We start from the raw sequence: 26,028 nt of genomic DNA on the forward strand, positions 1-26,028 counted from the left end.
AAGGCAAATAAAAATGTTATTTTTAAGTTTTCAGTCAATCTCATGTTTGGGGGGGTGGGGGCTAATTTTGCAATGCTTGGGGATGGCAAATACTGCAGTAGATAGTCTCAGGGCCATCTCTCCTCAACTCTCCCCTTTCCTCTCTGCATGTACCACTGTATATTTCCGTTTTGGTTTTGCAGCTACTGGTAAACAGCCTCTTGAGAGACCTGGGGAAGACTGAATGCAAGAGTTCCCCCCGGAGCTGAAAATAAGCAATATCATCATACTAATACACAAGGCAGGAAGTGAACTATCTGCAAAGTGCTGTCAGAAAGCTCAAAGCCACAACAGATGGATTTCTCTCATCTCTTTCAGTTCTGAAAGGTTAATTATGACAACAGTAGATACAAAAGATGTCAGATGGAAATGTGATTTCCAAGTTGTTGGTAAAATTGAGCAAATTCTGTCTTGGGACAGCTCTTTTGGGACACTGAGGGGAGACACAGCACCTGCTGTTCATAGACTTCAAAATAACTGTTGATAAAGGCCTACTACCTTTAAAATATATTAGCTTATCCTCAGTTGCTTGTAACACACACTCTGAAGTTTTAAAATAGCATTCCCTGCACTGCAAATTCTGTCACTCTCCTGAATATCCTTTTACTTAATTTTCTCTCCTTCACCTGCTATTGTTGTGGCAGTGAAAAGGCTGCCTTGGTTTTCTCTCTGTTCAATAGCATCATGGTGTTATCAACGTCATCAGCTGGAATGCACTTCCTTCTGTCATGCTCTTCGTTCATTGCTCCTCATGTATAAAAAGGTACTGGGGGTTCATTCGGCAAGTGCTGCCATAGAGCGGAGGCAATCAGTGGACCCAATGGGCTACTTCCCTGTCCTCAGATCCACTCAGAAGGCTCCCATTAAGTCAGCCGGTTATTGAATGCATGTATGGGAGGATCTTTAGTGGTATGATCCCCTTAAAATAAGATGTTATTTAATAGCTGACCTTGCAGAAATTCCCCTGCATCATTAAGAATTGAACAACACATCTAATTTGTGTATTTATATGCACACGCACACACACACAGATTTACCCTCTTCCCATGCTAGCTGGGCAGCAGGTTGGTATTGTTTGGGACAGAAAGGAGGAACAGAAAGGGGAATGAAGCATTCTTTTGGGGATTGTGCCACTGCACACCAGCTCTAGGAACCATAAGGCACCGTTTTGGGACGCTGCACTGAAGATCTGTAGGATGCTTAAGACAATGTGACCTGATCTCTTTCCTTCAAATACCTCCGATGCTACAATACATATAAGAATCCAGGGCCATTTATCAACTGTTTTTACAACTGTAAGAAAGGTTAATTTTAAGGACACTGGATCAGAGACTGCTCATAGATATTAATGAATTTATATTACTACACATAACCAATTAAGTGACTAATGGAAATACCCAGGATTGTCTATAGCACCCATCACTGTGGTATTTTAAGTGCATGTACACACACACACACACCCTTTTTGTAATAATAATGTGCCTGCCATATGGCAAAAGAAAATGCACTTTTCAGAAATATCTTTATAAGGAATGTGACATCTCTGGCTAGTACATGGTAGCAAAATCAAGGGAGATGAACCCCAGAGGCAAGGAACTTCCTCCCAGGCTCCTCTTCAGTTCAATCCGTGCAAATGTGATTTGTTACAAAATAATCATGCACTGAATAAAATTATACATTAATAAATATGCAATGTCTCATTTGGTCTTTGGAGCATCCAAAGCTACCAAGCGCGTTCCTCAGGTGGAGGATGGGGGAAGTGTAAACATGTGAACTGCTCCGAATAATGAATAAGTAGCCGCGGACCTAAGGTTTGCATGGAGCTGGTAACTTCATCAGACAAAAACAAACTTACTACAGAAAGGAGCCATATCTGTGTGCAGCAGGCTTAAACAAGTGATCGACTTCATGAGAAGAATATGACAGACGTTGGTCAAAACTGTAAAGAAAGCCCATGTCCTGAGAAGTCTCTTGCTCAAGACCAGATCAATCAGATTTTGGAATGTGGGAACAATGTACAAAGCTATTAAAACTGCCCAAGTAATTAATTGGAATCAGGGAGTATAAATTGAGAGGTTCAAACAAATTACACTATGTAGAGAAACAAGTAAGATCATTGCCATTCCTGGATTGTGGATGGTAGACTGAAGCTGGCAATCCTAATCTCAAATGAGGCAGGGCAGGCACTGGCTGAGTGGGAATCAGGCGATGAAAGAATCATTAAAGCTTGGTTTCAGACAAGATTCTTCAAACTAACAGTCATACAGTGCTATGCACCAACCAACAAAAAAGCCAGATGAAGGAAAATAATGCTTTTTATGATTTGTTACAGGATGTGTTAGCCAAGGTCCCAAAACATAATATCATAGTGACTAGAGGTGGTTTTAAATGCAAAGGTTGGAAATAACAGTGATGGGTTAGATAAAGTTAAGACAGAGTCCGTCTGGGCAAAAATCACATTGGGAAAGAAAACTACTAGAGGCCCCCCCTGTGATAGTGCTTGGGGTGTGCTATAATGTTTAATGTTTTCAATGAAGTAAATACAAATGGAAACTGCGTGATCATGGGAGACTTTAACTTCCCAGATATAGACTGGAGGACAAGTGCTAGTAATAATAATAGGGCTCAGATTTTCCTAGATGCGATAGCTGATGGATTCCTTCATCAAGTAGTTGCTGAACCGACAAGAGGGGATGCCATTTTAGATTTGGTTTTGGTGAGTAGTGAGCACCTCATAGAAGAAATGGTTGTAGGGGACAACCTTGGTTCAAGAGATCAAGAGTTATCAGTTCAAACTGAACGGAAGAAAAACAAAAATAAAACTACGACTAGGGTTTTTTATTTCAAAAGGGCTGACTTTCAAAAATTAAGGAAATTAGTTAGGGAAGTGGATTGGACTGAAGAATTTATGGATCTAAAGGTGGAGGAGGCCTGGGATTACTTCAAGTCAAAGCTGCAGAAGCTATCAGAAGCTTGCATCCCAAGAAAGGGGAAAAAATTCAAAGGCAGGAGTTGTAGACTAAGCTGGATGAGCAAGCACCTCAGAGAGGTGATTAAGAAAAAGCAGAAAGCATACAGGGAGTAGAAGATGGGAGGGATCAGCAAGGAAAGCTACCTTATTGAGGTCAGAACATGTAGGGATAAAGTGAGACAGGCTAAAAGTCAAGTAGAGTTGGACCTTGAAAAGGGAATTAAAACCAATAGTAAAAGGTTCTGTAGCCATATAAATAAAAAGACGACAAAGAAAGAAGAAGTGGGACCACTAAACCCTGAGGATGGAGTGGAGGTTAAGGATAATCTAGGCATGGCCCAATACCTAAACAAATACTTTGCCTCAGTCTTTAATGAGGCTAATGAGGATCTTAGACATAATGGTAGCATGACAAATGGGAATGAGGATATGGAGGTAGATATTACCATATCTGAGGTAGAAGCGAAACTCGAACTGCTTAATGGGGACTAAATCGGGGGACCCAGATAATCTTCATCCAAGAATATTAAAGTAATTGGCTCATGAAATTGCAAGCCCATTAGCAAGAATTTTTAATGAATCTGTAAACTCCGGGGTTGTACCATATGACTGGAGAATTTCTAACACAGTTCCTATTTTTAAGAAAGGAAAAAAAGTGATCTGGGTAACTACAGGCCTGTTAGTTTCACATCTATAGTATGCAAGGTCTTGTAAAAAAATTTGAAGAAGAAAGTAGTTAAGGACATTGAGGTCAATGGTAAATGGGACAAAATACAACATGGTTTTACAAAAGGTAGATCATGCCAAACCAACCTGATCTCCTTCTTTGAGAAAGTAATAGATTTTTTAGACAAAGGAAACGCAGTGCATCTAATTTACCTAGATTTCAGTAAGGTGTTTGATACTGTGCCACATGGGGAATTATTAGTTAAACTGGAAAAGATGGGGATCAATATGAAAACTGAAAGGTGGATAAGGAATTGGTTAAAAGGGAGATTACAGCGGGTCATACTGAAAGGTGAACTATCAGGCTGGAGGGATGTTACCAGTGGAGTTCCTCAGGGATCGGTTTTGGGACCAATCTTATTTAATCTTTTTACTACTGACCTTGGCACAAAAAGTGGGAGTGTGCAAATAAAGTTTGCAGATGATACAAAGCTGGGAGGTATTGCCAATTTAGAGAAGGACCAGGATATCATACAGGAGGATCTGGATGACCTTGTAGACTGGAGTAATAGGATGAAATTTAATAGTGAGAAGTGTAAGATGATGCATTTAGGGATTAATAACAAGATTTTTAGTTATAAACTGGGGACGCATCAATTAGAAGTAACAGAGGAGGAGAAGGACCTTGGAGTATTGGTTGACCACAGGAAGACTATGAGCCGCCAATGTGATATGGCCGTGAAAAAAGCTAATGGGGTCTTGGGATGCATCAGGTGAGGTATTTCCAGTAGAGATAAGGAGGCGTTAGTACCGTTATACAAGGCACTGGTGAGACCTCATCTGGACTACTGTGTGCAGTTCTGGTCTCCCATGTTTAAGAAGGATAAATTCAAACTGGAACAGGTACAGAGAAGGGCTACTAAGATGATCCGAGGAATGGAAAACCTGACTTATGAAAGGAGACTCAAGGAGCTTGGCTTGTTTAGCCTAACCAAAAGAAGGCTGAGGGGAGATATGATTGCTCTCTATAAATATATCAGAGGGATAAATACCGGAGAGGGAGAGGAATTATTTAAGCTTAGTACCAATGTGGACCCAAAAACAAATGGATATAAACTGGCCATCAGGAAGTTTAGACTTGAAATTAGATGAAGGTTTCTAATCATCAGAGGAGTGAAGTTCTGGAACAGTCTTCCAAGGGAAGCAGTGGGGACAAAAGACCTATCTGGCTTCAAGATTAACTCGATAAGTTTATGGAGGAAAAGGTATGATGGCATAACATGATTTTGGCAATTAATTGATCTTTAACTATTCTGGTAAATAGGCCCAATGGCCTGTGTTGGAATGTTAGATGGGGTGGGACCTGAGTTACTAGAGAGAATTCTTTCCTGGGTATCTGGCTGATGAATCTTGCCCACATGCTCAGGGTTCAGCTGATCGCCATATTTGGGGTCGGGAAGGAATTTTCCTCCAGGGCAGATTGGAAGAGGCCCTGGGAGTCTTTCACCTTCCTCTGCTGCATGAGGCACCGGTCACTTGCTGGAGGATTCTCTGCACCTTGAAGTCTTTAAACCATGATTTGAGGACTTCAATAGCTCAGACATAGGCGAGAGGTTTATTGCAGGCGTGGGTGAGTGAGATTTGGTGGCCTCCATTATGCAGGAGGTCAGACTAGATGATCATAATAGTCCCTTCTGACCTTAATATCTATGAATCTATGAAAGTTATGGGCAAGTGTGACAGGGGTTTTGACATCAATCAAAATAGTGAATGATCAATAGAAATTTGTAGTGTGAACAACCTAGTGTTAGGTGGAACAATATTTCCTCATAAAGAAATCCATGAAGTAACATGGAACTCCCCAGACAGTGCTACCAAGAATCAGACAGACCACTTCTGCATTTCAAGAACCTTGCACAGCTCTTTGGCAGATGTACGTGCACAGGGGAGCAAATGTGGGCAGTGACCATAACTGTTGTATTGCTCACTTGAAGATCAAGTTAAAGAGGATGTCGAGGATTAAAAGAAGACCGTGCATAAACAGCACACAATTAAAACACCTAAAGACAAAAAGTGCTTTTCAGCTTGAACTGAAGAACAGGATCAGTGTTCTAACTGAATTAATCAAAGAGAACCAAGACATTGATACTCTGTGGGAAAACGTCAAAGGGTGCTATCTAGAAAATGCAAAGATAGTTTAAATAACAACAAAATCTAAAAGGGAAGAATGGATTAGCAATGCTACTTGGGCAGCAGTGGAAAAGAGAAGTAGAAAGCAAAAACTCATGAATGGTAAGACACGTGAAGAGACAAGCAATTGGCAAGAAGAATACAGAGTTCTACATAGAGAGGTAAAAAGGAGGAGTGCTACAAGAGATAAAAGGGCATATACTGATAGAAAATGTCAAGAGGCTTAAGATGCTAGCCAAGGAGCTGACTTTACATCCTTATGTAAGACAATCAAACAGCTAACAGGAACTTTAGCACTACTGCAGGTGCTATTAAAGGTGCAAATGGAAAGACCAGAAGAGGAAAAAGGGAAAGATTTGTGGTACATTTTTTAAATAGACCAAGCCCAAATGACCTACTAGAAATACGTGATGAACACCTAGCACTAGAGCTTCATATTGATTAAGAAGATATTGCAATGGAAGAAGTTAAAAAAGCCATCAGTAAACTGAAAATGGGAAAGCAGCTGGAGAGGATAACATAGCTGGAGAAATGGTTAAAGCAAGTGATGAAACAGCCCTCCAAAACCACAAGGAAAGTCTGGATAGAATATGGAACGACTAAAAGAACCCAACCCAGTGGAAGAAAGCCCTTATAGGAAAATTGCTAAAGAAGGGTGACCTTACAAACTGCAATAACTGTAGCGAAAGCACATGACTCTCAGTGCCTGTGAAAATCATGTACATCATCATCCTGAAACATATCAAGAAACAAAACAGATCTACAACTTAGACAGGAACAAGCAGGTTTTAGACCACTGAGATCATGTGCAGACCATACTGGCATTATAGAACAAAGTGTGAGGTGGCAAGCACCACTTGTGATAAATTTTGTAGATTTCCAGAAGGCTTTTGACACTGTACCCAGAGATGGTCTTTAGAGAATTAGGGCATATTATGGAATACCAACTAAATAATTAGAATAATCAAGGATCTATAGGTTAATGCCAATGATAAAACACAATTGAATGACCTCATTTTTGCTGATGACATGTCCTGCTTAGTTCAACACATCCCTTAATGGAAGAAAAGACATTGCTTTTGGCAGACACAGGAAAACAAGGTGGTTTGTCCATCAACAAAGGAAAGACAAAATATATGGCTATCAATGTCCCAAAAATAACCATTAGAGTGGACAAAAACACTTCAAGTCATTCATTTTACCAATCTAAGGAGTGAGAGGTACAATGATGGTGATAAGTCGCTAGATGTCAAGCGACGAATATCAAAAGCAGCAAAAAACTGTTATAACCTTGAAAAGATTTGGAAAAGTAGCATGACTGGCACTGGCAAAAATATGAATGTTTAACATGTGCATCATGTCTGTCCTCCTTTATGGCCAAGAATCATGGAAATCTACAACAGAAATTGATAAGAAGATCAACTCATTCCCAAATAAATGCCTGCAAAAGATCTTCAGAGTCCATTGGAAAGAGTTTCTTGCAACATCAGAAATTCTAACTAGAGCAAACCAACCTAAAGCTTGGATTGCTCCCGCAGAGTTCATCACTAAAAAGGAGCGGTGCGTGGCCAAGGTACGGGGATTTGTGCCATCCTAGGGGAAGGTGGCTTCCCTGGCATATGTCAGGGTGGGCCATCAGGTGCAGTGGGTTCCACAGTGTGCTGCTACAGCTGGACGGCAGCAGGGCCACCTACTTAACTACCCCAAATTATGTTACCCCCGGGTCACTTCCTATCAGTCTGGAGCTCCTTAGTTTGGGACATGGTCAAGGGCCTAGCAGACTCTTCTCAGCATCCAGTTCAGTTAATCAGCTTCCGGGTTTTCAACTCCCAAAGAGCGGGGAGAACCCAAGTCCTGTGCTAGTAAAGCTAGTTGCCACTCCCTACATAGCGTTGCTTCCTAGTGTCACATGCAGTTCATTCCCCCTCCTCCTGAGCTACCAATGCCTTTTGAAAATGTTCCTCCACTAGAAATATGCCTTGCACCTATTGAGGGTGGGCCTCTATAGCCCAGTTGCTCTACTCCCTACCCTGGTTCAGCATGAGGCCTGTACACCACATCACATAGTATCCTTCCAGGCATCAAAGTTAGGCTGACTGGTCTATAATTTCACGGGTCCTCTTAGGTCCCCTTTTTAAAGATAGGTACTATGTTTGCCCTTCTCCAGTCTTCTGGGACTTCACCTAACCTCCACGAGCTCTCAAAGATAATTGTTAATGGTTCTAAGATTCAACTAGCTTCAGCTAGTTTCTTAATTACCTTAGGATGAATTTCATCAGACCCTGCCGCCTTGAATATATCTAACTTATCTAAATATTCTCTAACCTGTTATCCTCCTATTTGGGCTTGCATTCCTTCCCCCTTGTGGTTAACATTACTTGTGTTGAGTATCTGGTCACCATTACCTTTTTCAGTAAAGACGGAAACAAAATAGCCATTGAACACCTCAGCTTCTTGATGTCCACAGTTATTAGCTCTCCTTCCCCACTAAGTAGGGGACCTATACTTTCCTTCATCGTTCTCTTGATTTTTATGTATTTAAAGAACCTCTTCTTAATGCCTTTTACATCCCTTGCTCAGTGTAACTCTTCTTGTGCCTTAGCCTTTCTGATTTTGTCCCTACATGATTGTGCTATTCTTTTGTACTCCTCCTTAGCAATTTGTCCACGTTTCTACTTTTTTATAGGATTCCTTTTTAATTTTCAGGTCATTAAAGAGCTCCTAATGGAGTCATATTTGCCTCTTATTAGTCTTCCTATTTTTCCTTCGCATTGGGGATAGTTTGTAGTTGTACCTTTAATATTGTCTCCTTGAGAAGCTGTTAGCTCTCCAAAAATCCTTTTTCCCTCCAATTTCTTCCCATGGGAATTTACCAGCCAGTTCTCTGAGTTTGTTAAAATCTGCTTTCTTTAAGTCCATTGTCCTTATTTGGCTGCGCTCACTCCTTCCTTTCCCTAGAATTATGACAACTATCATTTCATGATCACTTTCATCCGAATTGCTTTTCACCTTCAGATTCAATACTAATTCTTTCCTGTTAGTCAGAATCAAGTGTAAAACAGCTGTCTCCCTGGTTACAGTCTCCATTTCCTGGAACAAAAAGTTGTCCACAATACATTCCAAGAACTTACTGGAAATTTTGTGTTTTGCCATATTACTTTTTCAACAGATGTCTGGGTAGGTAAAGTCCCCTATTGCTACTACTGCAGAATATACATGTATACTTATATACACACACACAGATACACTAACACATTTTATTTTATTGCCAGATTCCTAAAAAAAGCTCAAAATAATTACAGTGATTTAGGAATTTTATTCTAATTCTGAAAGAACCTCTACAAATTGATATAATTTCCTAATATTTTATACTTTCCCAGATTCAACACAATCAAAATTATAGAAGGGGGGTGTAACGGGTTATACCAGACCCTCTGAGGCCCCAGCTGGAGGCCTCGTGGTATTGCCACAGCCCACCCCAAAAAAGGGCAGTGGAGAGGGTCCTCTAAGCTGCCTAGAGTGTCTGTGTGGGACACAGCCAATCAGGGCCCAGAAGCCTAGTATAAGAAGAGCTGCAGGGCCAGCGGGAGTTCAGTTCCTTGCTGGAGCTGTAGGAGTGTGGCTTGCTGACGGAGCTACAGAACCCTGGACAGGACAGGACAGCCAGAAGTCGGGGAGAGAGAGAAAGAGCCTTGAGCTGGTTGCTGGGACTCCATTAGGACAAGGCCCTGAGGTAAGGATGAAGATGGCGTGGTGCTATGGGAAAGTGGCCTAGACACTGAGGCACCCCAGAGGGGTAACTGAACTCTAGTGGCCCAGCTGGAGAGCTGTAGCCAGGAACCCCAAGCGGGTGAAGACATTGTCTCCAGAGAGGGAGCCCTGGGGCACCGCTCTATCCCTGAGTAGGGACAATCTGAGAGAGAGAGCGCAGGCACACACACTTGGCCAAGGGGTGCTCATGAGAGGCGAGTGTACGCCACTACAGGGAGGTAAGTCTTTTTTATTACTGTGGCATTTGCTCTGAATAGCAAAATGATACCTCTGAGAAGGCTGTAAAATACATAGCAAACCCCAATAACTGGCCCCTCCAGTAAATTGGGGTCTGAAGTTGCTGGGGTGAAGACACCTGAATTTGTAGAAATGTGAGTCTAGACTGGTATCTTAATACCTCTTCTTTTCTTAGGTATTCATTTGTAAAAAGCAACATGAAAGAGGCCTGGATGCTTGCGTGCTATGTACTCATGCTACAGAGCTCTGAAGCAGTGTTCTCTTATCATTTAAAAGGTAAGGACTGCATCCAGAATCTAATATTCAAGGCTCAGAAACAGCCAGTACATGCTCGGTAGGCCGTACCAGCACTTTTCTAAAATGACTCTCTTGTTCTCAAGGATCTCAGCTTTCATTTTAATAAAAAGCAAGCCTAGCTGTTATGGTTGGGAAGAAAACCTTAAAAAATGTGATCCAAATGTACCTGAAATAGAGATAAGTTTGCAAAGGCATAGAACAACAGCTCTGAGGGGTGTGAACTGCCCCATTCATCTCAGTGAGGTGTGAACTCAGATGCCCAGTGATTATAATTTCAATGTAATATTGTTAATTCTTTTGTCCCCAGGTAAAAAAGGAAAGGGAGGGTCACAATCTAGTCACAAAAATGAGTGAGGTCTCATCTTGGTGCCACAGTGGTTGGCACCCTGGAGAGCACCACTTACTCTTCCCCTCCTTGCCCCACCCCCTGCAAGGATCCCAACGGCGCACAGAGACCATGCCCAGTCATTCTGAACAGCTGCACAATATGCTGAAAGTAGGCAGCGCTTCTTTGATGAGCAGACCTTGGAAGAGCACCACCACTTCTCTCCTGCCCCCGGCTTACAATTAGAAGATGCATTTCCTAGTGTTGCCAACTCTGGCGTTTTTATTGCTAGTATCAGGAAAACTGGTGTTTTTTCTTAAAACCCCAGCTGCTAGTCATGTGGATATGTGAGAATCTCCACTTTTAAAAAAAAAAAAAAAAATTATGTTTCTAGCCTTTTGGTTCTGAGGAAAAACTTGAAAACCTGACCCAAGTATGGGCTAAAGGTTCAAAACCGTACATTGGGGGTTGAGATTTATAAGCATGGGCCTCTCTTGTAGTGGCATATCAGTGTTACAGGGCCTCTTCTCAATCTCCCCAAGAGACAACACCAAAAAGTAGCTTCTTGCTTCCACCAATTTAAATAGGATCCTTAAAGTTTTCCACTCTCCAATCCCAACAACACACTGGCACTTTGCTTGCTATAATTCGTCAGCTCAGCAGAGAGAGTCTACCCATGTTATGCATTACTTTCACAGATCAGGTTTTACTTACAGGAATAAGCCATTATGCTGTCCCATTACGAGAGCCATTTAGCATACTTCAAAATCTCTAGACTGAGATTCTTCTCCCTGCTCTGGCCCCTTTACTCTGGATAAAAGGGCCAGGGTGATGTAAAGTTGCTCCTAGTACAGATACTGTGGAAGACAGGCATTGAGGACGGGCCTGGAGTGGAGCTTTGGGTGGGAGGGTTGTGTTGGGGTAGGGCCATAGCATGCAGTGCTGCAGAGATTCTGGGAAGTGCTGCATTCCCAAGGGGAGATGGAGGAGGCTGCTGTAACTTAGACAGGCCCACAGAGCTATCTAAATTATGACAGTGCTGAGGACCAAAAGCCATCTTAGCTCCCCATCCCCTTAGGTTGTGAGTTCTGTGCAGCACCTCGCCCCTAGAGTTTATCTTTAGCTTTGGTACAAACACCTGACTCAGTGAAAGCTCATACACCAAAAACCTGCAAGTGAGATTTCACACCGTTAGAAACTGAACTGCTTAAATGCCATCTTTAGTAGCAAAAGTATAGCTAAGACTTGCTTTATGGTTATGCCTCTTCTGTCCTATCCCTAAGAGGCAAATGTTTGTTCAGCAGGGTATTAAAGGAACACAACGATTAAGCATGTTTGTACTATCAGTTTTTAAAAAAGAAAGATATGAGGAGTTACCAAGTATGAGCAACTCAAATTACTTCTCACAATCCTAATTCATTATTAGATCAATTCTGGAGAAGACATCTGACCATAACAGATGAACTCTTGAGAAATCCCTTAACAAATGAAATAGCATTCCAAAAATTAGTGGGTGCTGTGGGACTGAAAGGAGGAGCCATGAAGATAACAGCATATTGTTTAGCTAACTCAAGACTTTTCACCTCCTTTGTCATTTTAGAGGAAGCAGAGCAGGCCCATCTTGTTACATGAACTTACTTGCTGTGCAGAAAAAGCACAGGGTAAAGAGAAAGCACCAAGAACTTGAGCACTACAGATCCTGACTACTAATTGTTAGAAATCTGGCAACATGTCTTTTGTCTTATCCAATGTCAGATTTTTTGACACAGTCCATAAAAGAGTTTAAGAAAAGAAGCATCAGATTTATTTGGACCCCGCTTTCTTTTCAGATAGGCACTTAGTGACAGGTTTCTGAGTTATCTGGGAAACCTCAACTAGAAAAATCCTGAGCTCAACATTTCATTGGTTAAGATCAATGTTTCCAGACTTTCCTCTGTCTCTGGAAATTTGCAACCTATAAAATTGAATAAGTCTTGTGATAAAGGGCCCAATTTTATTCTGGTTTCAGAGTAACAGCCGTGTTAGTCTGTATTCGCAAAAAGAAAAGGAGTACTTGTGGCACCTTAGAGACTAACCAATTTATTTTATTCTGTTTCACACCATTGATTTCAGGGTTTTTGGTTCTGAAGAGATGACCTATCAACCTGCCAGACATTTGCATTCATGGCCTGAGCTTAGTGTCTCTCTCTCTCTCTCTCTCTCTCAGAAATTTAAGATTCTTGTCTGTATAAATACACCAGGTAGCTAAATGGGTCTTACATTTTGCATGGCATCCTGATACTGCGGCAGCGATGACAGCTGTGACTCAGAGTGGTACGGGGATAACCCTTTTCTTAGAGTCCTCAAATCCCCAGAGCTAGATTGCTGCAAAGACAGAGAAAATAGGACAATCTGTATTAACCAGAGGAAGGAAAATAATGCTTATTCTGCTTAGAATTCTTTATTAGCTTTTCCTTGTGACTATTTCTATTCTGTGGCCTGTTCCCATAATAACTTTTCCCTGAAATCACGGTTAAAATTACTATGATAGTTAAAATGCTTTTCCTTTCCTCAATTCCTGGAAAAACACTGTCAAGTGGTTGGAGATTAAGCATTCACAGATAGACTGGGCAGATATTTTATTCATCTAAATTTCAGATCATAAAAAAAATCACATTAATATGCAGATGGGAAAATTATTCACATGAACTCTGACTTCATACCTGCAAAATAAAAAAGTATTTTTAAAAGAAAAGTAGCATGCACCAATCAGAATACACTAGAAACCATTTTCTAGCTCTCCTTTTAAGACTGCATTGGCTATTCCAATTGGTAATTGGAGAGTAATAAGAGTTTTTAAATATTGACATTCTCATTTATGAAAGCTCTCGCATGTGAGTGACACCATCTCTTGTTTGGCTAAGAACTTCTTGCACACACAGAGTCTTGAATAAATTCTACATGCCATACAAATAAATGTTATAAATCACACACATTCTCTGGAAAATAATACATGATCATTTTGTGGTTATTGTGGGTATCATAATGGTACTGCATAATCCCCTTATGAGGGAGTCTCAGTCTAGTTCCCTCACTTGGTGAATCTGAAATGAGATACTCTTAGAACCAGCAGAATTGTTTTTAAAAGATTCAGTATACCTGAGGATGAAATGAAGGATCTGGGATGAGAATTATATCATTTTATTAACATAAACTTGCCATTAACTTAATATATTTTAAGAGTATCATGCAATACATTGTCCTCCATTTTAAAGCTATAAAAGCATAACCTTTGAGATTTCTATGCTCCATTAAAACTTTTGACTTGCATTTGCTGCAAAAATGATATTTTCCCCTTCAAAAGAACTAAAGAAAAACCATTGGTGCAATAAACTTTAATGGAATGTCTCATAAATCAGCTCAACTGTTCAGACAACAAAAAAGCCACCCTAGTAACCCCAGGGGTTGACTATAGCCAAAACCTTGAGCACTCTTGTCACTGCAGCATTGGTGGTGGCTGTAATTCCACTGCCTGGTCCCATTTTACAGCAGAAAAGTTTGGTTCCCTTAGAGCGCAAACACCATTTTCCCATTATTGACAGCAGAGATTTTTTTCTTGCAGTGATCTGTTTGGGAACTCTGTTTCTGAGCTCTCCAATACTATATTCTTCTAAAAAGATCCAGTGTGATCTAATGAGTTCACAGCTACAGCCCGCTAACCCTATTCTTTTACAAGCTGTGCAGAGATGACTAGTCTTCATGGCAGTCATCCTAAAGAAGTGGATATTACTGCCGCATAGTTTAACCTGCTAGAAGTGTTTTATCCCTTTGCAGTCAGTTGCCATAGAATTATTCACACAGATTGCGCATTGACACTTTCCTTGGAATTGTAAGATGGCATCAGAAGTGAGCATTGTCTTGTTTCCCCAAATTTTGCATTTCACAAGTGAAGTGTCAAAGACAGCAATATTTTGAAACGTAGCTCACTCTTGCAGGTAACATGCACTTAGAACTGAGGGCAAGATTTACTTCACTGTATAAGTGCCTGGGCTTTTTATGGGGGAAGTTTGGGGAGAAGGGTCGGATAGGTCCATGCAAATCTGATGACCTTTGTTTAATGACAGTATCCCACAGGTCTACTTTGTAATCGTTTCTTGGCTGATTATATTGAGACAGAGGATTTGTCCTGGCTGGCTGTGCAAGCCACAACCTGCACCTCACCTATCACATACGAACATGCGGCTCCACCAGCCTCAATGCTGGATCCCAGCATTGTGTTATCTACCGTTGACCTCCATTTTGCCTCGACATTTCTGGCCCTGGTGTACGGTCCCCTCTTGCAGCTGAGTCAAACGCACGCATCTATGCACACACGTGAACAAAAAAGGCAAACCGTACAGCAAGGAATTTTAAAGTTCTTGCTGTGTGCTAGAGTGATCACAGATGCATTGGCTTTTATCCATAATGCTCCACTCCAGAAGGACAATGCATGCCTTTCTGAGGATTAGAGTGCACGGCCCAACAGGTAATTCTGCTGCATTGGAAGATTACAAACTGCGCTGATGACAACGTGCCACTTTCTGACACAAACATGGAAGGGAGCGGGTGAATATGGATAGAGATGGGCAGTTTGCGGCTATTTATTTCTATCTTTCAGCATCTCGCTCTCCTGCCACAAGATGAGTTGTTCCCATGGAGAAGGGTCCTGGTACTTTGGACCGAGTGTTCATTTTCTCTAGCACAAGTTGCACTGACAGCAAAGTCAAAATATCCCTGTGAATGAATCCCCCTTATCCCTGAGTGCCCCCTTAGGGCACCCAGCCACAATGCCAGGGTTAGTATCCCAGTTCCCCTTTTGGGCCCCTAAGCACTCCACAAAAGGCTCTCTTAGCTCAATAATACCTTTCCTTGAGGCTGGTTTATCAGAAAAACACAGTGCATGTATTTTTACAAAAGTCCCAAAACATGGTCCATGTATCACCCCTCAGTGCATATAGTAATTAAGATCCCACAACTTCTAGTTCATCAGCATAACACATACCATAAGCAGCATCTTCCACCACATCTGGGCTCTTCCTCAGTCCTCTCCTGTCCTTCTGCCAGGACAGCAACCCCAGACCTTCCAGCAGGGCAGGCAGGCACTGTGCCCAGATCCCGGGAAGTGGCCGGCATGTCCCCCCGGCTCCTAGGCGGAGGGAAGGCTGGGGGGAACCATGGCCAATGGGAGCTGCAGGGGCAGCGTGCGGAGACCATGGCCATACCTCCTGCTCCTAGGAGCCACCTGAGGTCAGCGCCACCTGGAACCCACACCCTGAACCCGCTCCTATGCCCTAACCCCCTGCCCCAGCTCAGAACCCCCTCCCACATCCAAACTTCCTCCTGGAGCCCTCACCCTCTCTCGCACCCCAACCCCCTGCCCCAGCCCTGAGCCACCTCCCGCACTCATCCCCAACCTGGAGCCCCCTCCTGCACCCCAAACCCATCATCCCCAGTCCCACTCCAGAGTTTGCACCCCCAGGTCGGAGCCCTTACCCCCCTGTACCTCAGCCCAGAGCCCCATCCCGCATCCTTAACCCCTCATTTTTGACCCCGCCCCAGAGTCTGCACCCTCAAGTCCACGCTCGGAGCCTGTACCCTCTCACACACCACAATCCCCGCCCCATCCTGGAGCCCCCTCCCACATTCCGAACCCCTTGGCCCCACCCCCCATCCCCTCCTGAACCCCAAACCCCTCATCCCTGGCCCCACCCCAGAGCTCGCACCCCCAGCCAGAGCCCTCACCCCCTTCTGCACCACAAACCCCCTGCCCCAGCCCAGTGAAACTGAGCTAGGGTGGGGGAGAGCGAACGACAGAGGGAGCGGGGGTGGACTGAGCAGGAGGGGGGCCTTGGGAGGGGCAAGGGTATTCGATTTTCTGCAATTAGAAAGTTGACAACCCTACTTGGAAGCCAGCAGGCTACCCACTCTGCTGATCTCTTGCCTTCAGCCCTCTGGCTCCCACTCTGCAGCATGGAGACATCAGCAGGAAAGCCCCTTCTCTGCTCCCGTTTAGCCCTCTCTGGTCCGTGGCACTCCAGCTTGGGAGTTAGCAGATAACGCCCTTCCCTGCTTTTCTGCCTTCAGTCCTCTGACCCAAGCTCTCTCCAGCTTGGGGAGATCAAACAGCAAACCCCTCTTGCTGCTCTCCTGCCTTCCAATTCTCCCTGATCCCTTATGGCCCTGGGTGCTGTCTCATCCCCTTTATTGGCCAAATAGGGGACACCTGTTCTGGTTGCAGGAGAGCTGGGCATGCTTCACTTAAAGATGCCAGCTGCCCTGTGACAATCCGTCTTGCCAAACAATTTAAGGCAACCAAGCTTTTGCCTGGTCTACATACAAGGTTGCACTGGTTTAGCTAAAGATGTGATTTTTACACTGATTAAAGAGATTGGTACAAGCCCCAGCATGGACATTATTCTAGTTTCAACCTGGTTTATAGCAGTTTAGTTTGTGCTGGTAAATTTACAGATTAAACCAATAAAACTGAGGCGCCACACAGGGGTTTACATTTGTTTAACTAAATCAGTTTTAAAACCAATTTTAGTTGAACTGGTGCAACTTCTGTGTTTAGACAAGGCTTCTGGTTGTTTCAGTGGTTGCTGTTCATGAGTCTGATCCAATGCCCTGGAGATCAATGTAAAGATGCCCACTGAATTCAGTCAACACTGAATCAGGCCTTTAGATAAAGAAAAATGTTACAAACCATTGAGAGAACCTTTGACCGCCTGTCAGCATCGGAAGTGTCCAATATGAAAATAAATGTGTTTAGGAAGCAGTGAATGGGTGTTCATGCTCCTTGTTGCTCCATTGTTCTCTCTCCGAGTCTCATAGTTTTGGAGAAATCCATTTCTATACTAGTGGCCAATCCAGCTCCCATTGAAATCAATGCAAATGTAAAGTCAGCAGTAGGGACTGAACCACAGACCTCTGGCTCTAAAGCAGAACCCTGTGCTGTCTAAGCAAATTCTCCCTTCACAGGATACAAACATCTGTTTGAAGTCAAGAAACTTAACCACCTCAGTAATGGTCTTTCCAGGTCAGGGGTAAGGCACATTAGTGGGGTAGAGTAGAAAATCTTGACCTGTTTGGGCTACACTTTCAGTGCTGTTGCTCCAGTCCCTCTCATGAGCACTAAACAGTTTTAGTTTCCTTCTACAATTTTCTTTCAAAATGTAACTTGCGCTATGAAAACTGGTTTCCTCCAACAGCCCATAAAGCACATCTCAGCACCATTATTTATATGACGGAAAAAATCCATGTTTTTCCTGGCTGCAGAAGAAAAGCGTTCCAATTAAACTGGTGCAATTACCTCACAGACATTCATAAACATTTACACATTCATCAGACTTTGCTATCAAGGTCTAAAGCTAACCAAGGAAAAATGTGAATCCCTCATTAACAGGCAATATGACTAATGATGCATCAAAATGAGAAACTATTACACCATTTAAACCTAAATTAAAAATCCTGGTATTTGCATTGTTAGTTCACTCACAAAATGAAATCCCTTATTCCCTTGTCCAATTTTCATTACTGAGATGGAAGTGACTCCTAAATTACTTTTCTCATCAGAATGGCATTTAAAAGCACAATTGCTGATCACCTCTTCTCCATCACTGTTTGGAGATGATCTTAGTTACCAGGCAGCAGGTCTTTAGTAAATCACTGTTCAGTAAAGTAATTTTACAAGTCTTGTGAAAGAAAATCCTTCATACGATGAAAAGCTTCACACCACTGAACTTAGTTAGGAGTCAGTCCTGCTTCTAATGGGAGCAGGAGCAAGTCCTTAAAGAACAAGATACATCCCAAAGCACACACTGATCTAAGGGCCTGATCCTGCTTTCCTTTTTTCTACGCAGTACTTCCCATTGGCTTTCTGGGTACACAAAGAAAGCAGGATCAGGCACATAATATCACTTAAGTGCAAGGTCTCACTTAGCTCCAATTCAACTCCCATTGTAGTCAAACAGAGTGTCCATCCATTACTCAGTGTGGAACTCTGTCCCCCTTCTAGTGGCTGAGCAACATACAGTCATGGATGAGCCTGGTACAGGTTTACCTAACAGAACAGTGGCTCCATGTCTAGTTGGCAGCCGGTATCAAGTGGAGTGCCCCAAGGGTCAGTCCTGGGGCCGGTTTTGTTCAATATCTTCATAAATGATCTGGAGGATGGCGTGGATTGCACCCTCCGCAAGTTTGCAGACGACACTAAACTGGGAGGAGAGGTAGAAATGCTGGAGGGTAGGGATAGGATACAGAGGGACCTAGACAAATTGGAGGTTTGGGCCAAAAGAAATCTGATGAGGTTCAACAAGGACAAGTGCAGAGTCCTGCACTTAGGACAGAAGAATCCAATGCACCGCTACGGACTAGGGACCGAATGGCTCGGCAGCAGTTCTGCAGAAAAGGACCTAGGGGTTACAGTGGATGAGAAGCTGGATATGAGTCAACAGTGTGCCCTTGTTGCCAAGAAGGCCAATGGCATTTTGGGCTGTATAAGTAGGGGCATTGCCAGCAGATCGAGAGACGTGATCATTCCCCTCTATTCGACATTGGTGACGCCTCATCTGGGAGTACTGTGTCCAGTTTTGGGCCCCACACTACAAAAAGGATGTGGAAAATTTGGAAAGAGTCCAGGGGAGGGCAACAAAAATGATTAGGGGACTGGAACACATGACTTATGAGGAGAGGCTGAGGGAGCTGGGATTGTTTAGTCTGCAGAAGAGAAGAATGAGGGGGGATTTGATAGCTACTTTCAACTACCTGAAAGGGGGTTCCAAAGAGGATGGATCTAGACTGTTCTCAGTGGTAGCAGATGACAGAACAAGGAGTAATGGTCTCAAGTTGCAGTGGGGGAGATTTAGGTTGGATATTAGGAAAAACTTTTTCACTAGGAGGGTGGTGAAACACTGGAATGCGTTACCTAGGGAGGTGGTGGAATCTCCTTCCTTAGAAATTTTTAAGGTCAGGCTTGACAAAGCCCTGGCTGGGATGATTTAATTGGGGATCGGTCCTGCTTTGAGCAGGGAGTTGGACTAGATGACCTCCTGAGGTCCCTTCCAACCCTGATATTCTATGATTCTATGAACAGTCTTTCAACTCAGGCAGTAGAGGTTGGTGTTTTAGAACCAGAGGTCCTGAGTTCAATCTGCACTGCCGCCAACCGACTCATAGGCATCATGTTACATTTGCACCCATTTCAATAGATTTCTCCAAAACTATGAGACTCAGATAGAGAACAATGGAGCATACACACCAAACCACTGCTTCCTAAACACATTTACTTTCATGTCAGACACTTCCATCATTGACAGCCCATCAAAGGTTCCCCCAGTGCAGTTATTTACTAATTCTCTGGGAATGACTATTAAACAATAAAAGATGTTGTATTAATCCTAAAGTCTTGAGTCAGAAAAAGACTTCTAATGGGCCGGATCTTGAGGTCTATACATGGTGGTTACTCAGCTTAAGCTTTAATGAAGGAAATGAGTCCAACTCTGCCCCTGCTTAAATCAATGGGTATTTTACACATTCACTTCAGTAAAAGTGGGTATGGAGTTACACCTTAGTGAAAATTGACTAACACCATAAGTTTCTCTCTCTTCAAGAATATAGGTCTAATCATTAATAAAACTATAATAAGAAGTTGAACTGGGTGAAAAAAATAGGGAACATTTTTCACAAAATTTCATTTTTTGTTAAAAATCTCAAATTTTTGACAAAGTTCAATTAATTCTAATAATAAACTTTTAAAAACCATTATCACACACCTGAAGTCTGAATCAAAACCTATTATTCTTCCTAGCAAAGAGAATAAATTGTGACCTGTTACTTTTGACCTGCTGTGATCAGGGTGATTCAATCTGATTACAATGCAAATAGCATAAGAAGACAGATGATGTTTATGTTGCTATTTTAAGGTTAGGGTAACAAGCAGAAGCATTTATTTTCCTTTTTCTTTCTGTCTGGTTAGTGCTATAGCTATATTGAACCAACTGTGCAGATAAGAACTTTCAGGCAAGTTAGAAAAATAATCTTTTTAGTTACACTTTAGGCTAACTTCTACTAGAGAGGATGGAAAAACAGAACAAATAGGACAGGTTTCAGAGTAGCAGCCATGTTAGTCCGTATTCGCAAAAAGAAAAGGAGTACTTGTGGCACCTTAGAGACTAACAAATTTATTTGAGCATAAGCTTTCGTGAGCTACGGCTCACTTCATCGGATGCATTCACGCATCCGATGAAGTGAGCCGTAGCTCACAAAAGCTTATGCTCAAATAAATTTGTTAGTCTCTAAGGTGCCACAAGTACTCCTTTTCTTTTAACAAATAGGACCTAATTCCTATACACTAGGATATAATAAAATGGACCATTCCTATATTAAAGTTAAACAGAGAAAGACCCAAATTTCCTTGACAGCCACCCAGATCTTCCTCAGCATTTATGTATAAGATTAGTAAAGCTAGGGAACTATTTAAATTAGAATTATGTTCTAAAATAACCCAGGAATATTAGAAAATGACATTTTCAGCTTCCAATAATCAATGAATTAGCATTCGGAACCGAGCTTATACAAGTGCTCATTAACTGAAAATACTATTTTCTCTTTTGTCGTCAGCAGAAATAGCCTAAGATCTCTACAGGAGGGGAAAAAAAGTAAATTCTCCATTTGTGTCCACATGCTACTGAAGTATTAGAACCTTTTCCCTAGGTTGTTCTGTCAGATTGTCTGTGTGTGTTTGTTTTCCTCTTGGGTAATTTTTTTTCCTTTTTACCTTCCCACAGTCTGTCAAAGCTGACATTTGCTAGTCCCATTTGCATGGAAAACAGAAAGAAGCATCACTCTTGTGAAGCCCAGTGCTGTTGAAGAGCATCTTCTAATGATAACTTGCGTGTCTGGAGTTTTTATTTACTGTCAGTGGAGTCCATTCAGGAGGGGATTGGGAAGCACTGAGTGGACAACTGCAGACAATGTCACAGACTCTGGAAATCCCAGGGGGTCATAATTTTTAGACACTGCACTATAAGCTTCATCTTTCAACCATTTTAACTTCTTGATGCTGAGTTAGAGAGACAGCTGATTGTGTGTTATACTGGTGGGCTCAGCTCCTTGCCTGGCAAGGTGAGCCATTACATCAGGAGGTTTCCCCCCCCCCCCTCCATATGAAAAGGACTTTCCTATGGCAACCTGACAGACATAGGCTCTGATTATGCTTTCATTTATCCCCCTCTTCCCCCCCTCATGTAAATCAGGAGTAACTCCATAAAGCCAATAGCCTTGGAATGGTGTAAAACGGGTATAAAATCAGAACTTGGCCTTTAGTCCACTAACATTCATTTTAAACCGAACAGCAGAGCTTTTACATTGGAAAATGATATTCAGACTGTTGTAAGTTCTGAGCAGAAGCATTATGAAAGGTGAACGGGAAATGTTACACACACACAAAGTATATTGAAGATCCAAAACCACAAACCAATTAGGCACAGAGCATGATATTTTAAAACAGAATAGCTGAGATTCATTTACTTTTGACTTACCTGCTAAGCCTCACATTCAAGGCTCTGAGTTTTCCTTGCAAGAATAGAAGAGGCCACTAAAACACACATTTTCTTGAAGTGTTACTGGCATTGGTGGTGTCATCTATTCTTTCAGGAGAAATGCAGATTCCTGAACTTGGAGGGTAGCCAAGATTTTTGATCACTTTTAAATGATACCCACAGGTCATAATATCATAACTGTATTACACCTGTTATGTAACAGAGCTTTAAAGGAAATTATATCTTAGCATGCAGTAAAACTAAATGGAAAGGATCCTTAGATCTGCTATAAACTCAACAGTTGCAATATACTATACTACTATATTTTTGTCAACAGCATTGTAAAAGATTTTCCTCTAAAGTGTGTACATGTCACACCAGCATCCCAACCTCTAGAGAGATGGACAATTTCCATTTTTAGTGTCTGCTCCACTCTCCCACCAGCTCAGGGTTTGATTTTTGTCTAATTTAAATATTTAAGGTGAAATTCACCCCATCCACAGAGGCAGGAAAAGACATCTGGACCATTTGAATGATTAAGGGACTTTATTGCTTTATAGGCCCTGACCCTCTCCATAGGGGCTAATTTCACTCCGATTATTTTGGCTTCACGCTAAAGGTCTAGAACACCACGTAGGCTTCAAAAAAAGAACAGGAGTACTTGTGGCACCTTGAAGACTAACAAATTTATTAGAGCATAAGCTTTCGTGGGCTATAGCCCACTTCATCGGATGCACAGAATGGAACATAGAGTAAGAAGATATATATATATATATATATATATATATGAACTGAACGAGCCCCTGGTGGCATCGCTAATCTGATTAGGTTCTATGATAGTGTCACTTGAATAAATATGTGGACAGAGTTGGTATCGGGCTTTGTTGCAAGGATAGGTTCTTGGGTTAGTGTTCTTGTTGTGAGGTGTGTGGTTGCTGGAGAGTATTTGCTTCAGGTTGGGGGGCTGTCTGTAAGCGAAGACTGGTCTGTCTCCCAAGATCTGTGAGAGTGAGGGATCATTTTTCAGGATAGGTTGTAACTTTTGATGATGTGCTGGAGAGGTTTTAGTTGGGGGCTGAAGGTGACAGCTAGTGGTGTTCTGTTATTTTCTTTGTTGGGCCTGTCCCAATGCCAACTCTGTCCCCATATTTATTCAAGTGACACCATCATAGGACCTAATCACATTAGCCACGCCATCAGGGGCTCATTCACCTGCACATCTACCAATGTGATATATGCCATCACGTGCCAGCAATGCCCTTCTGCCATGTACATTGGCCAAACCAGACAGTCTCTATGCAAAAGAATAAATGGACACAAATCTGACATCAGGAATCATAACATTCAAAAACCGGTAGGAGAACACTTCAACCTCTCTGGCCACTCAGTAAAAGATTTAAGGGTGGCAATTTTGCAACAGAAAAGCTTCAAAAACAGACTCCAACGAGAAACTGCTGAGCTTGAATTAATATGCAAACTAGATACCATTAACTTGGGTTTGAATAGAGACTGGGAGTGGCTGGGTCATTACACATATTGAATCTATTTCCCTATGTTAAGTATCCTCACACCTTCTTGTCAACTGTCTAAATGGGCCAACTTGAGTATCATTACAAAAGTTTTTTTCTCCTGCTGATAATAACTCAATTAATTATCCTCTTACAGTTTGTATGGCAACTTCCACCTTCTCTGTATGTGTAGGTGTGTGTATGTGTATATATGTTCTTACTGTATGTTCCATTCTATGCATCCGATGAAGTGAGCTGTAGCCCACGAAAGCTTATGCTCTAATAAATTTGTTAGTCTCTAAGATGCCACAAGTACTCCTGTTCTTTTTGCGGATACAGACTAACATGGCTGCTACTCTGAAACATAGGCTTCAGGCAGGGGACATGTGGAAAGTTAGCAGTCTGAGTGCTGGAATCCTGATTGGCTGTGTATATGGAAGCACTCTGATTTCATTTGTGGAGGAAATAGGGGAGGTGGGGGTAAATCAGAAGCTGATTAGCTCAGGCTCTTGTGCAGGTAGGTAACAGAGGCAGCTGTGGGGAGTGGGGAGGTTGGGTTGTAGCGCTGGGTGGGAACTAGTATATAGAGGTTGGTGGAATTGGGGCCAGAGTTCAGAGAGTGAGTGAGTGAGTGAGTGAGTGTGTGTGTGTGTGTGTGAGAGAGAGAGAATGATGGATAGAATTAGGGTTAGGTAGAAAAGACAGTGAAAGAACATGTCTATGTTGTAGTGCAAAGACCCTGAAACTTGGGAGGAGGTAGGAACGAGCTCACATATGGGGACACAGGTTAGGAAGCAGATTAGACAAGTGAGGCTGGTGAAGAACTGGGCAGCCAGGGGCTGAGTTCCTTCAAATTTGACAGCTGAAAGGAGGGTGGGAGATATCAGAAGCTGGAAACACATGTCATCTGCAGTGTCTCGGTGCAATTTACTGAGGAAGATCTGTAGACTATTGTAAGGGTTAATTTAGGGAGGGGGCAATGTGTTTATGGACAGTACTACAATACATTATCTAAGTCACCTTCCTGTTGCTGTGGTGTATATACTTTACCACCTACAGGCAGCAATTCACTGCACCATAATTGTTCTAGTAATTGAAATTGCCTCAATTTTGACACTCAACAATCAGTTGTTTGCATCTGGGTAATTAAATGGAAGATTTAGTTTGAAAGCTTTTGCTATTATTCCAGACACATACTGGTCCAGAAGCCATTTAGCTGTGAGCTCCTCGCACTGGCAAATGGCTTTGATTTGAATAGTAATTTTTGATAGTACAGTCTGAGTTTTGACAGACTTACCCATATCTTTATCACCAGTGCAGAGCAGCGAAGTTAGAAATAATTAGGAGTGCATTTAATACATTCAGATGATTAAAAATGGAAATTGCCAACTGGAAATTGCCAACATAAGCCTCTGAAAGAAAGATCCACCAGAGCACCAAACAGCCACCACCAATACTCAGAGGCAGTCCCACAGATCCAAAAAACTCACAGCTTAAAAATGTATTAGATCTTGCTACCTTAATGAAATTTCTTGGCAAGCTGTTGCGGTCAGTCAGCTAGAAGGGAACAAAAGAATATTATACAACTTAAAACTTAATTAAAATAAAAAAGAAAAGACACTTTATTGTCATGGTAAACTTTAATCTTTATTACAGATTACTAAAATAGGACCTTTTTAACATTCAGGCTTTGACAAGATAATATTTGAGCTCAAAGACCTTTACAAACATTGATAAATTAAAATTCACAGAACCCCTTATCAGACAAATAAGCATAAATAGCCTAATATCCCTATTTTAAAGATGGGGAACCTTGGACAAAATTGGCAAAATTTGTATACCCTTACTTATACTGAATAATACCTTACTTCACAAGAATACCTCTTGAATTCAATAGCCATACCTGTGCTATAATATTCAGCATGATTAATCTCAGCATTACATCATTGACTTCAGTCAAGTTACTTCTGATTTACACTGATGTAAGTAAAATCAGAAAAAAAAAGGCCTTAAATGACTTGTCCAGGATCCCACAGCAAGTCAGTGGAAGGGCGGGGACAGAACCAAGAATTTCTGCCTCCTGGCCATGTTCTCATATCACTAGGCCTGACCACAAGAACGAGGGGTGACATTCTGTGCTGCGCCTCTTAAAAGGAGTGTGATTTAGGTGGTGTTAAGCCACCTTTGCACCCTCTTGATCCTGGGCTGCTTTGCAGCCCCTAGAGCAACATAGACCATCTAAACAACCTATCCCCAGATGCCTATGGACTGCAGCACTACCCAGAATCCCTGCAACATTAAGTGCTGTGACCCCACTCCCAACATGCCCTTCCCACCTCCAGCTCTGCCCTTCCCTGCACGCTCTCTGTGCCAGCGCTTGTGAGGAGGTGCTCAGAAGACAGTCTTATGGCTGTTTTCCATATTATCTGAACCAGAAGAATTCTCCACCTGTTCAACACAGAGCTTTTA

The 26,028-nt window shown here is 42.2% G+C and overlaps 1 protein-coding gene across 3 annotated transcripts in view; it reads right to left on the reverse strand.

The window, feature by feature from the left end:
- CCDC85C (coiled-coil domain containing 85C) overlaps positions 1 to 26,028 on the reverse strand; it is a 165,556-nt gene that overhangs the window by 20,355 nt on the left and 119,173 nt on the right. The window contains exons 3-4 of one of the 3 annotated variants that reach the window (XM_048855483.2): positions 25,078 to 25,116; positions 12,756 to 12,860 (exon numbers count right to left, since the gene is read on the reverse strand). The exons of 1 other annotated variant lie outside the window; for it this stretch is intronic. In XM_048855483.2, the coding sequence (XP_048711440.1) occupies positions 12,756 to 12,860; positions 25,078 to 25,116 (144 nt within the window). The remainder of the gene's footprint in view (positions 1 to 12,755; positions 12,861 to 25,077; positions 25,117 to 26,028) is intronic. One more of the 3 variants, XM_048855484.2, reaches the window with a different exon arrangement.

The sequence above is a fragment of the Caretta caretta genome, chromosome 6 (assembly GCF_965140235.1).
Source record: "Caretta caretta isolate rCarCar2 chromosome 6, rCarCar1.hap1, whole genome shotgun sequence".
Lineage (NCBI taxonomy): Eukaryota > Metazoa > Chordata > Testudines > Cheloniidae > Caretta > Caretta caretta.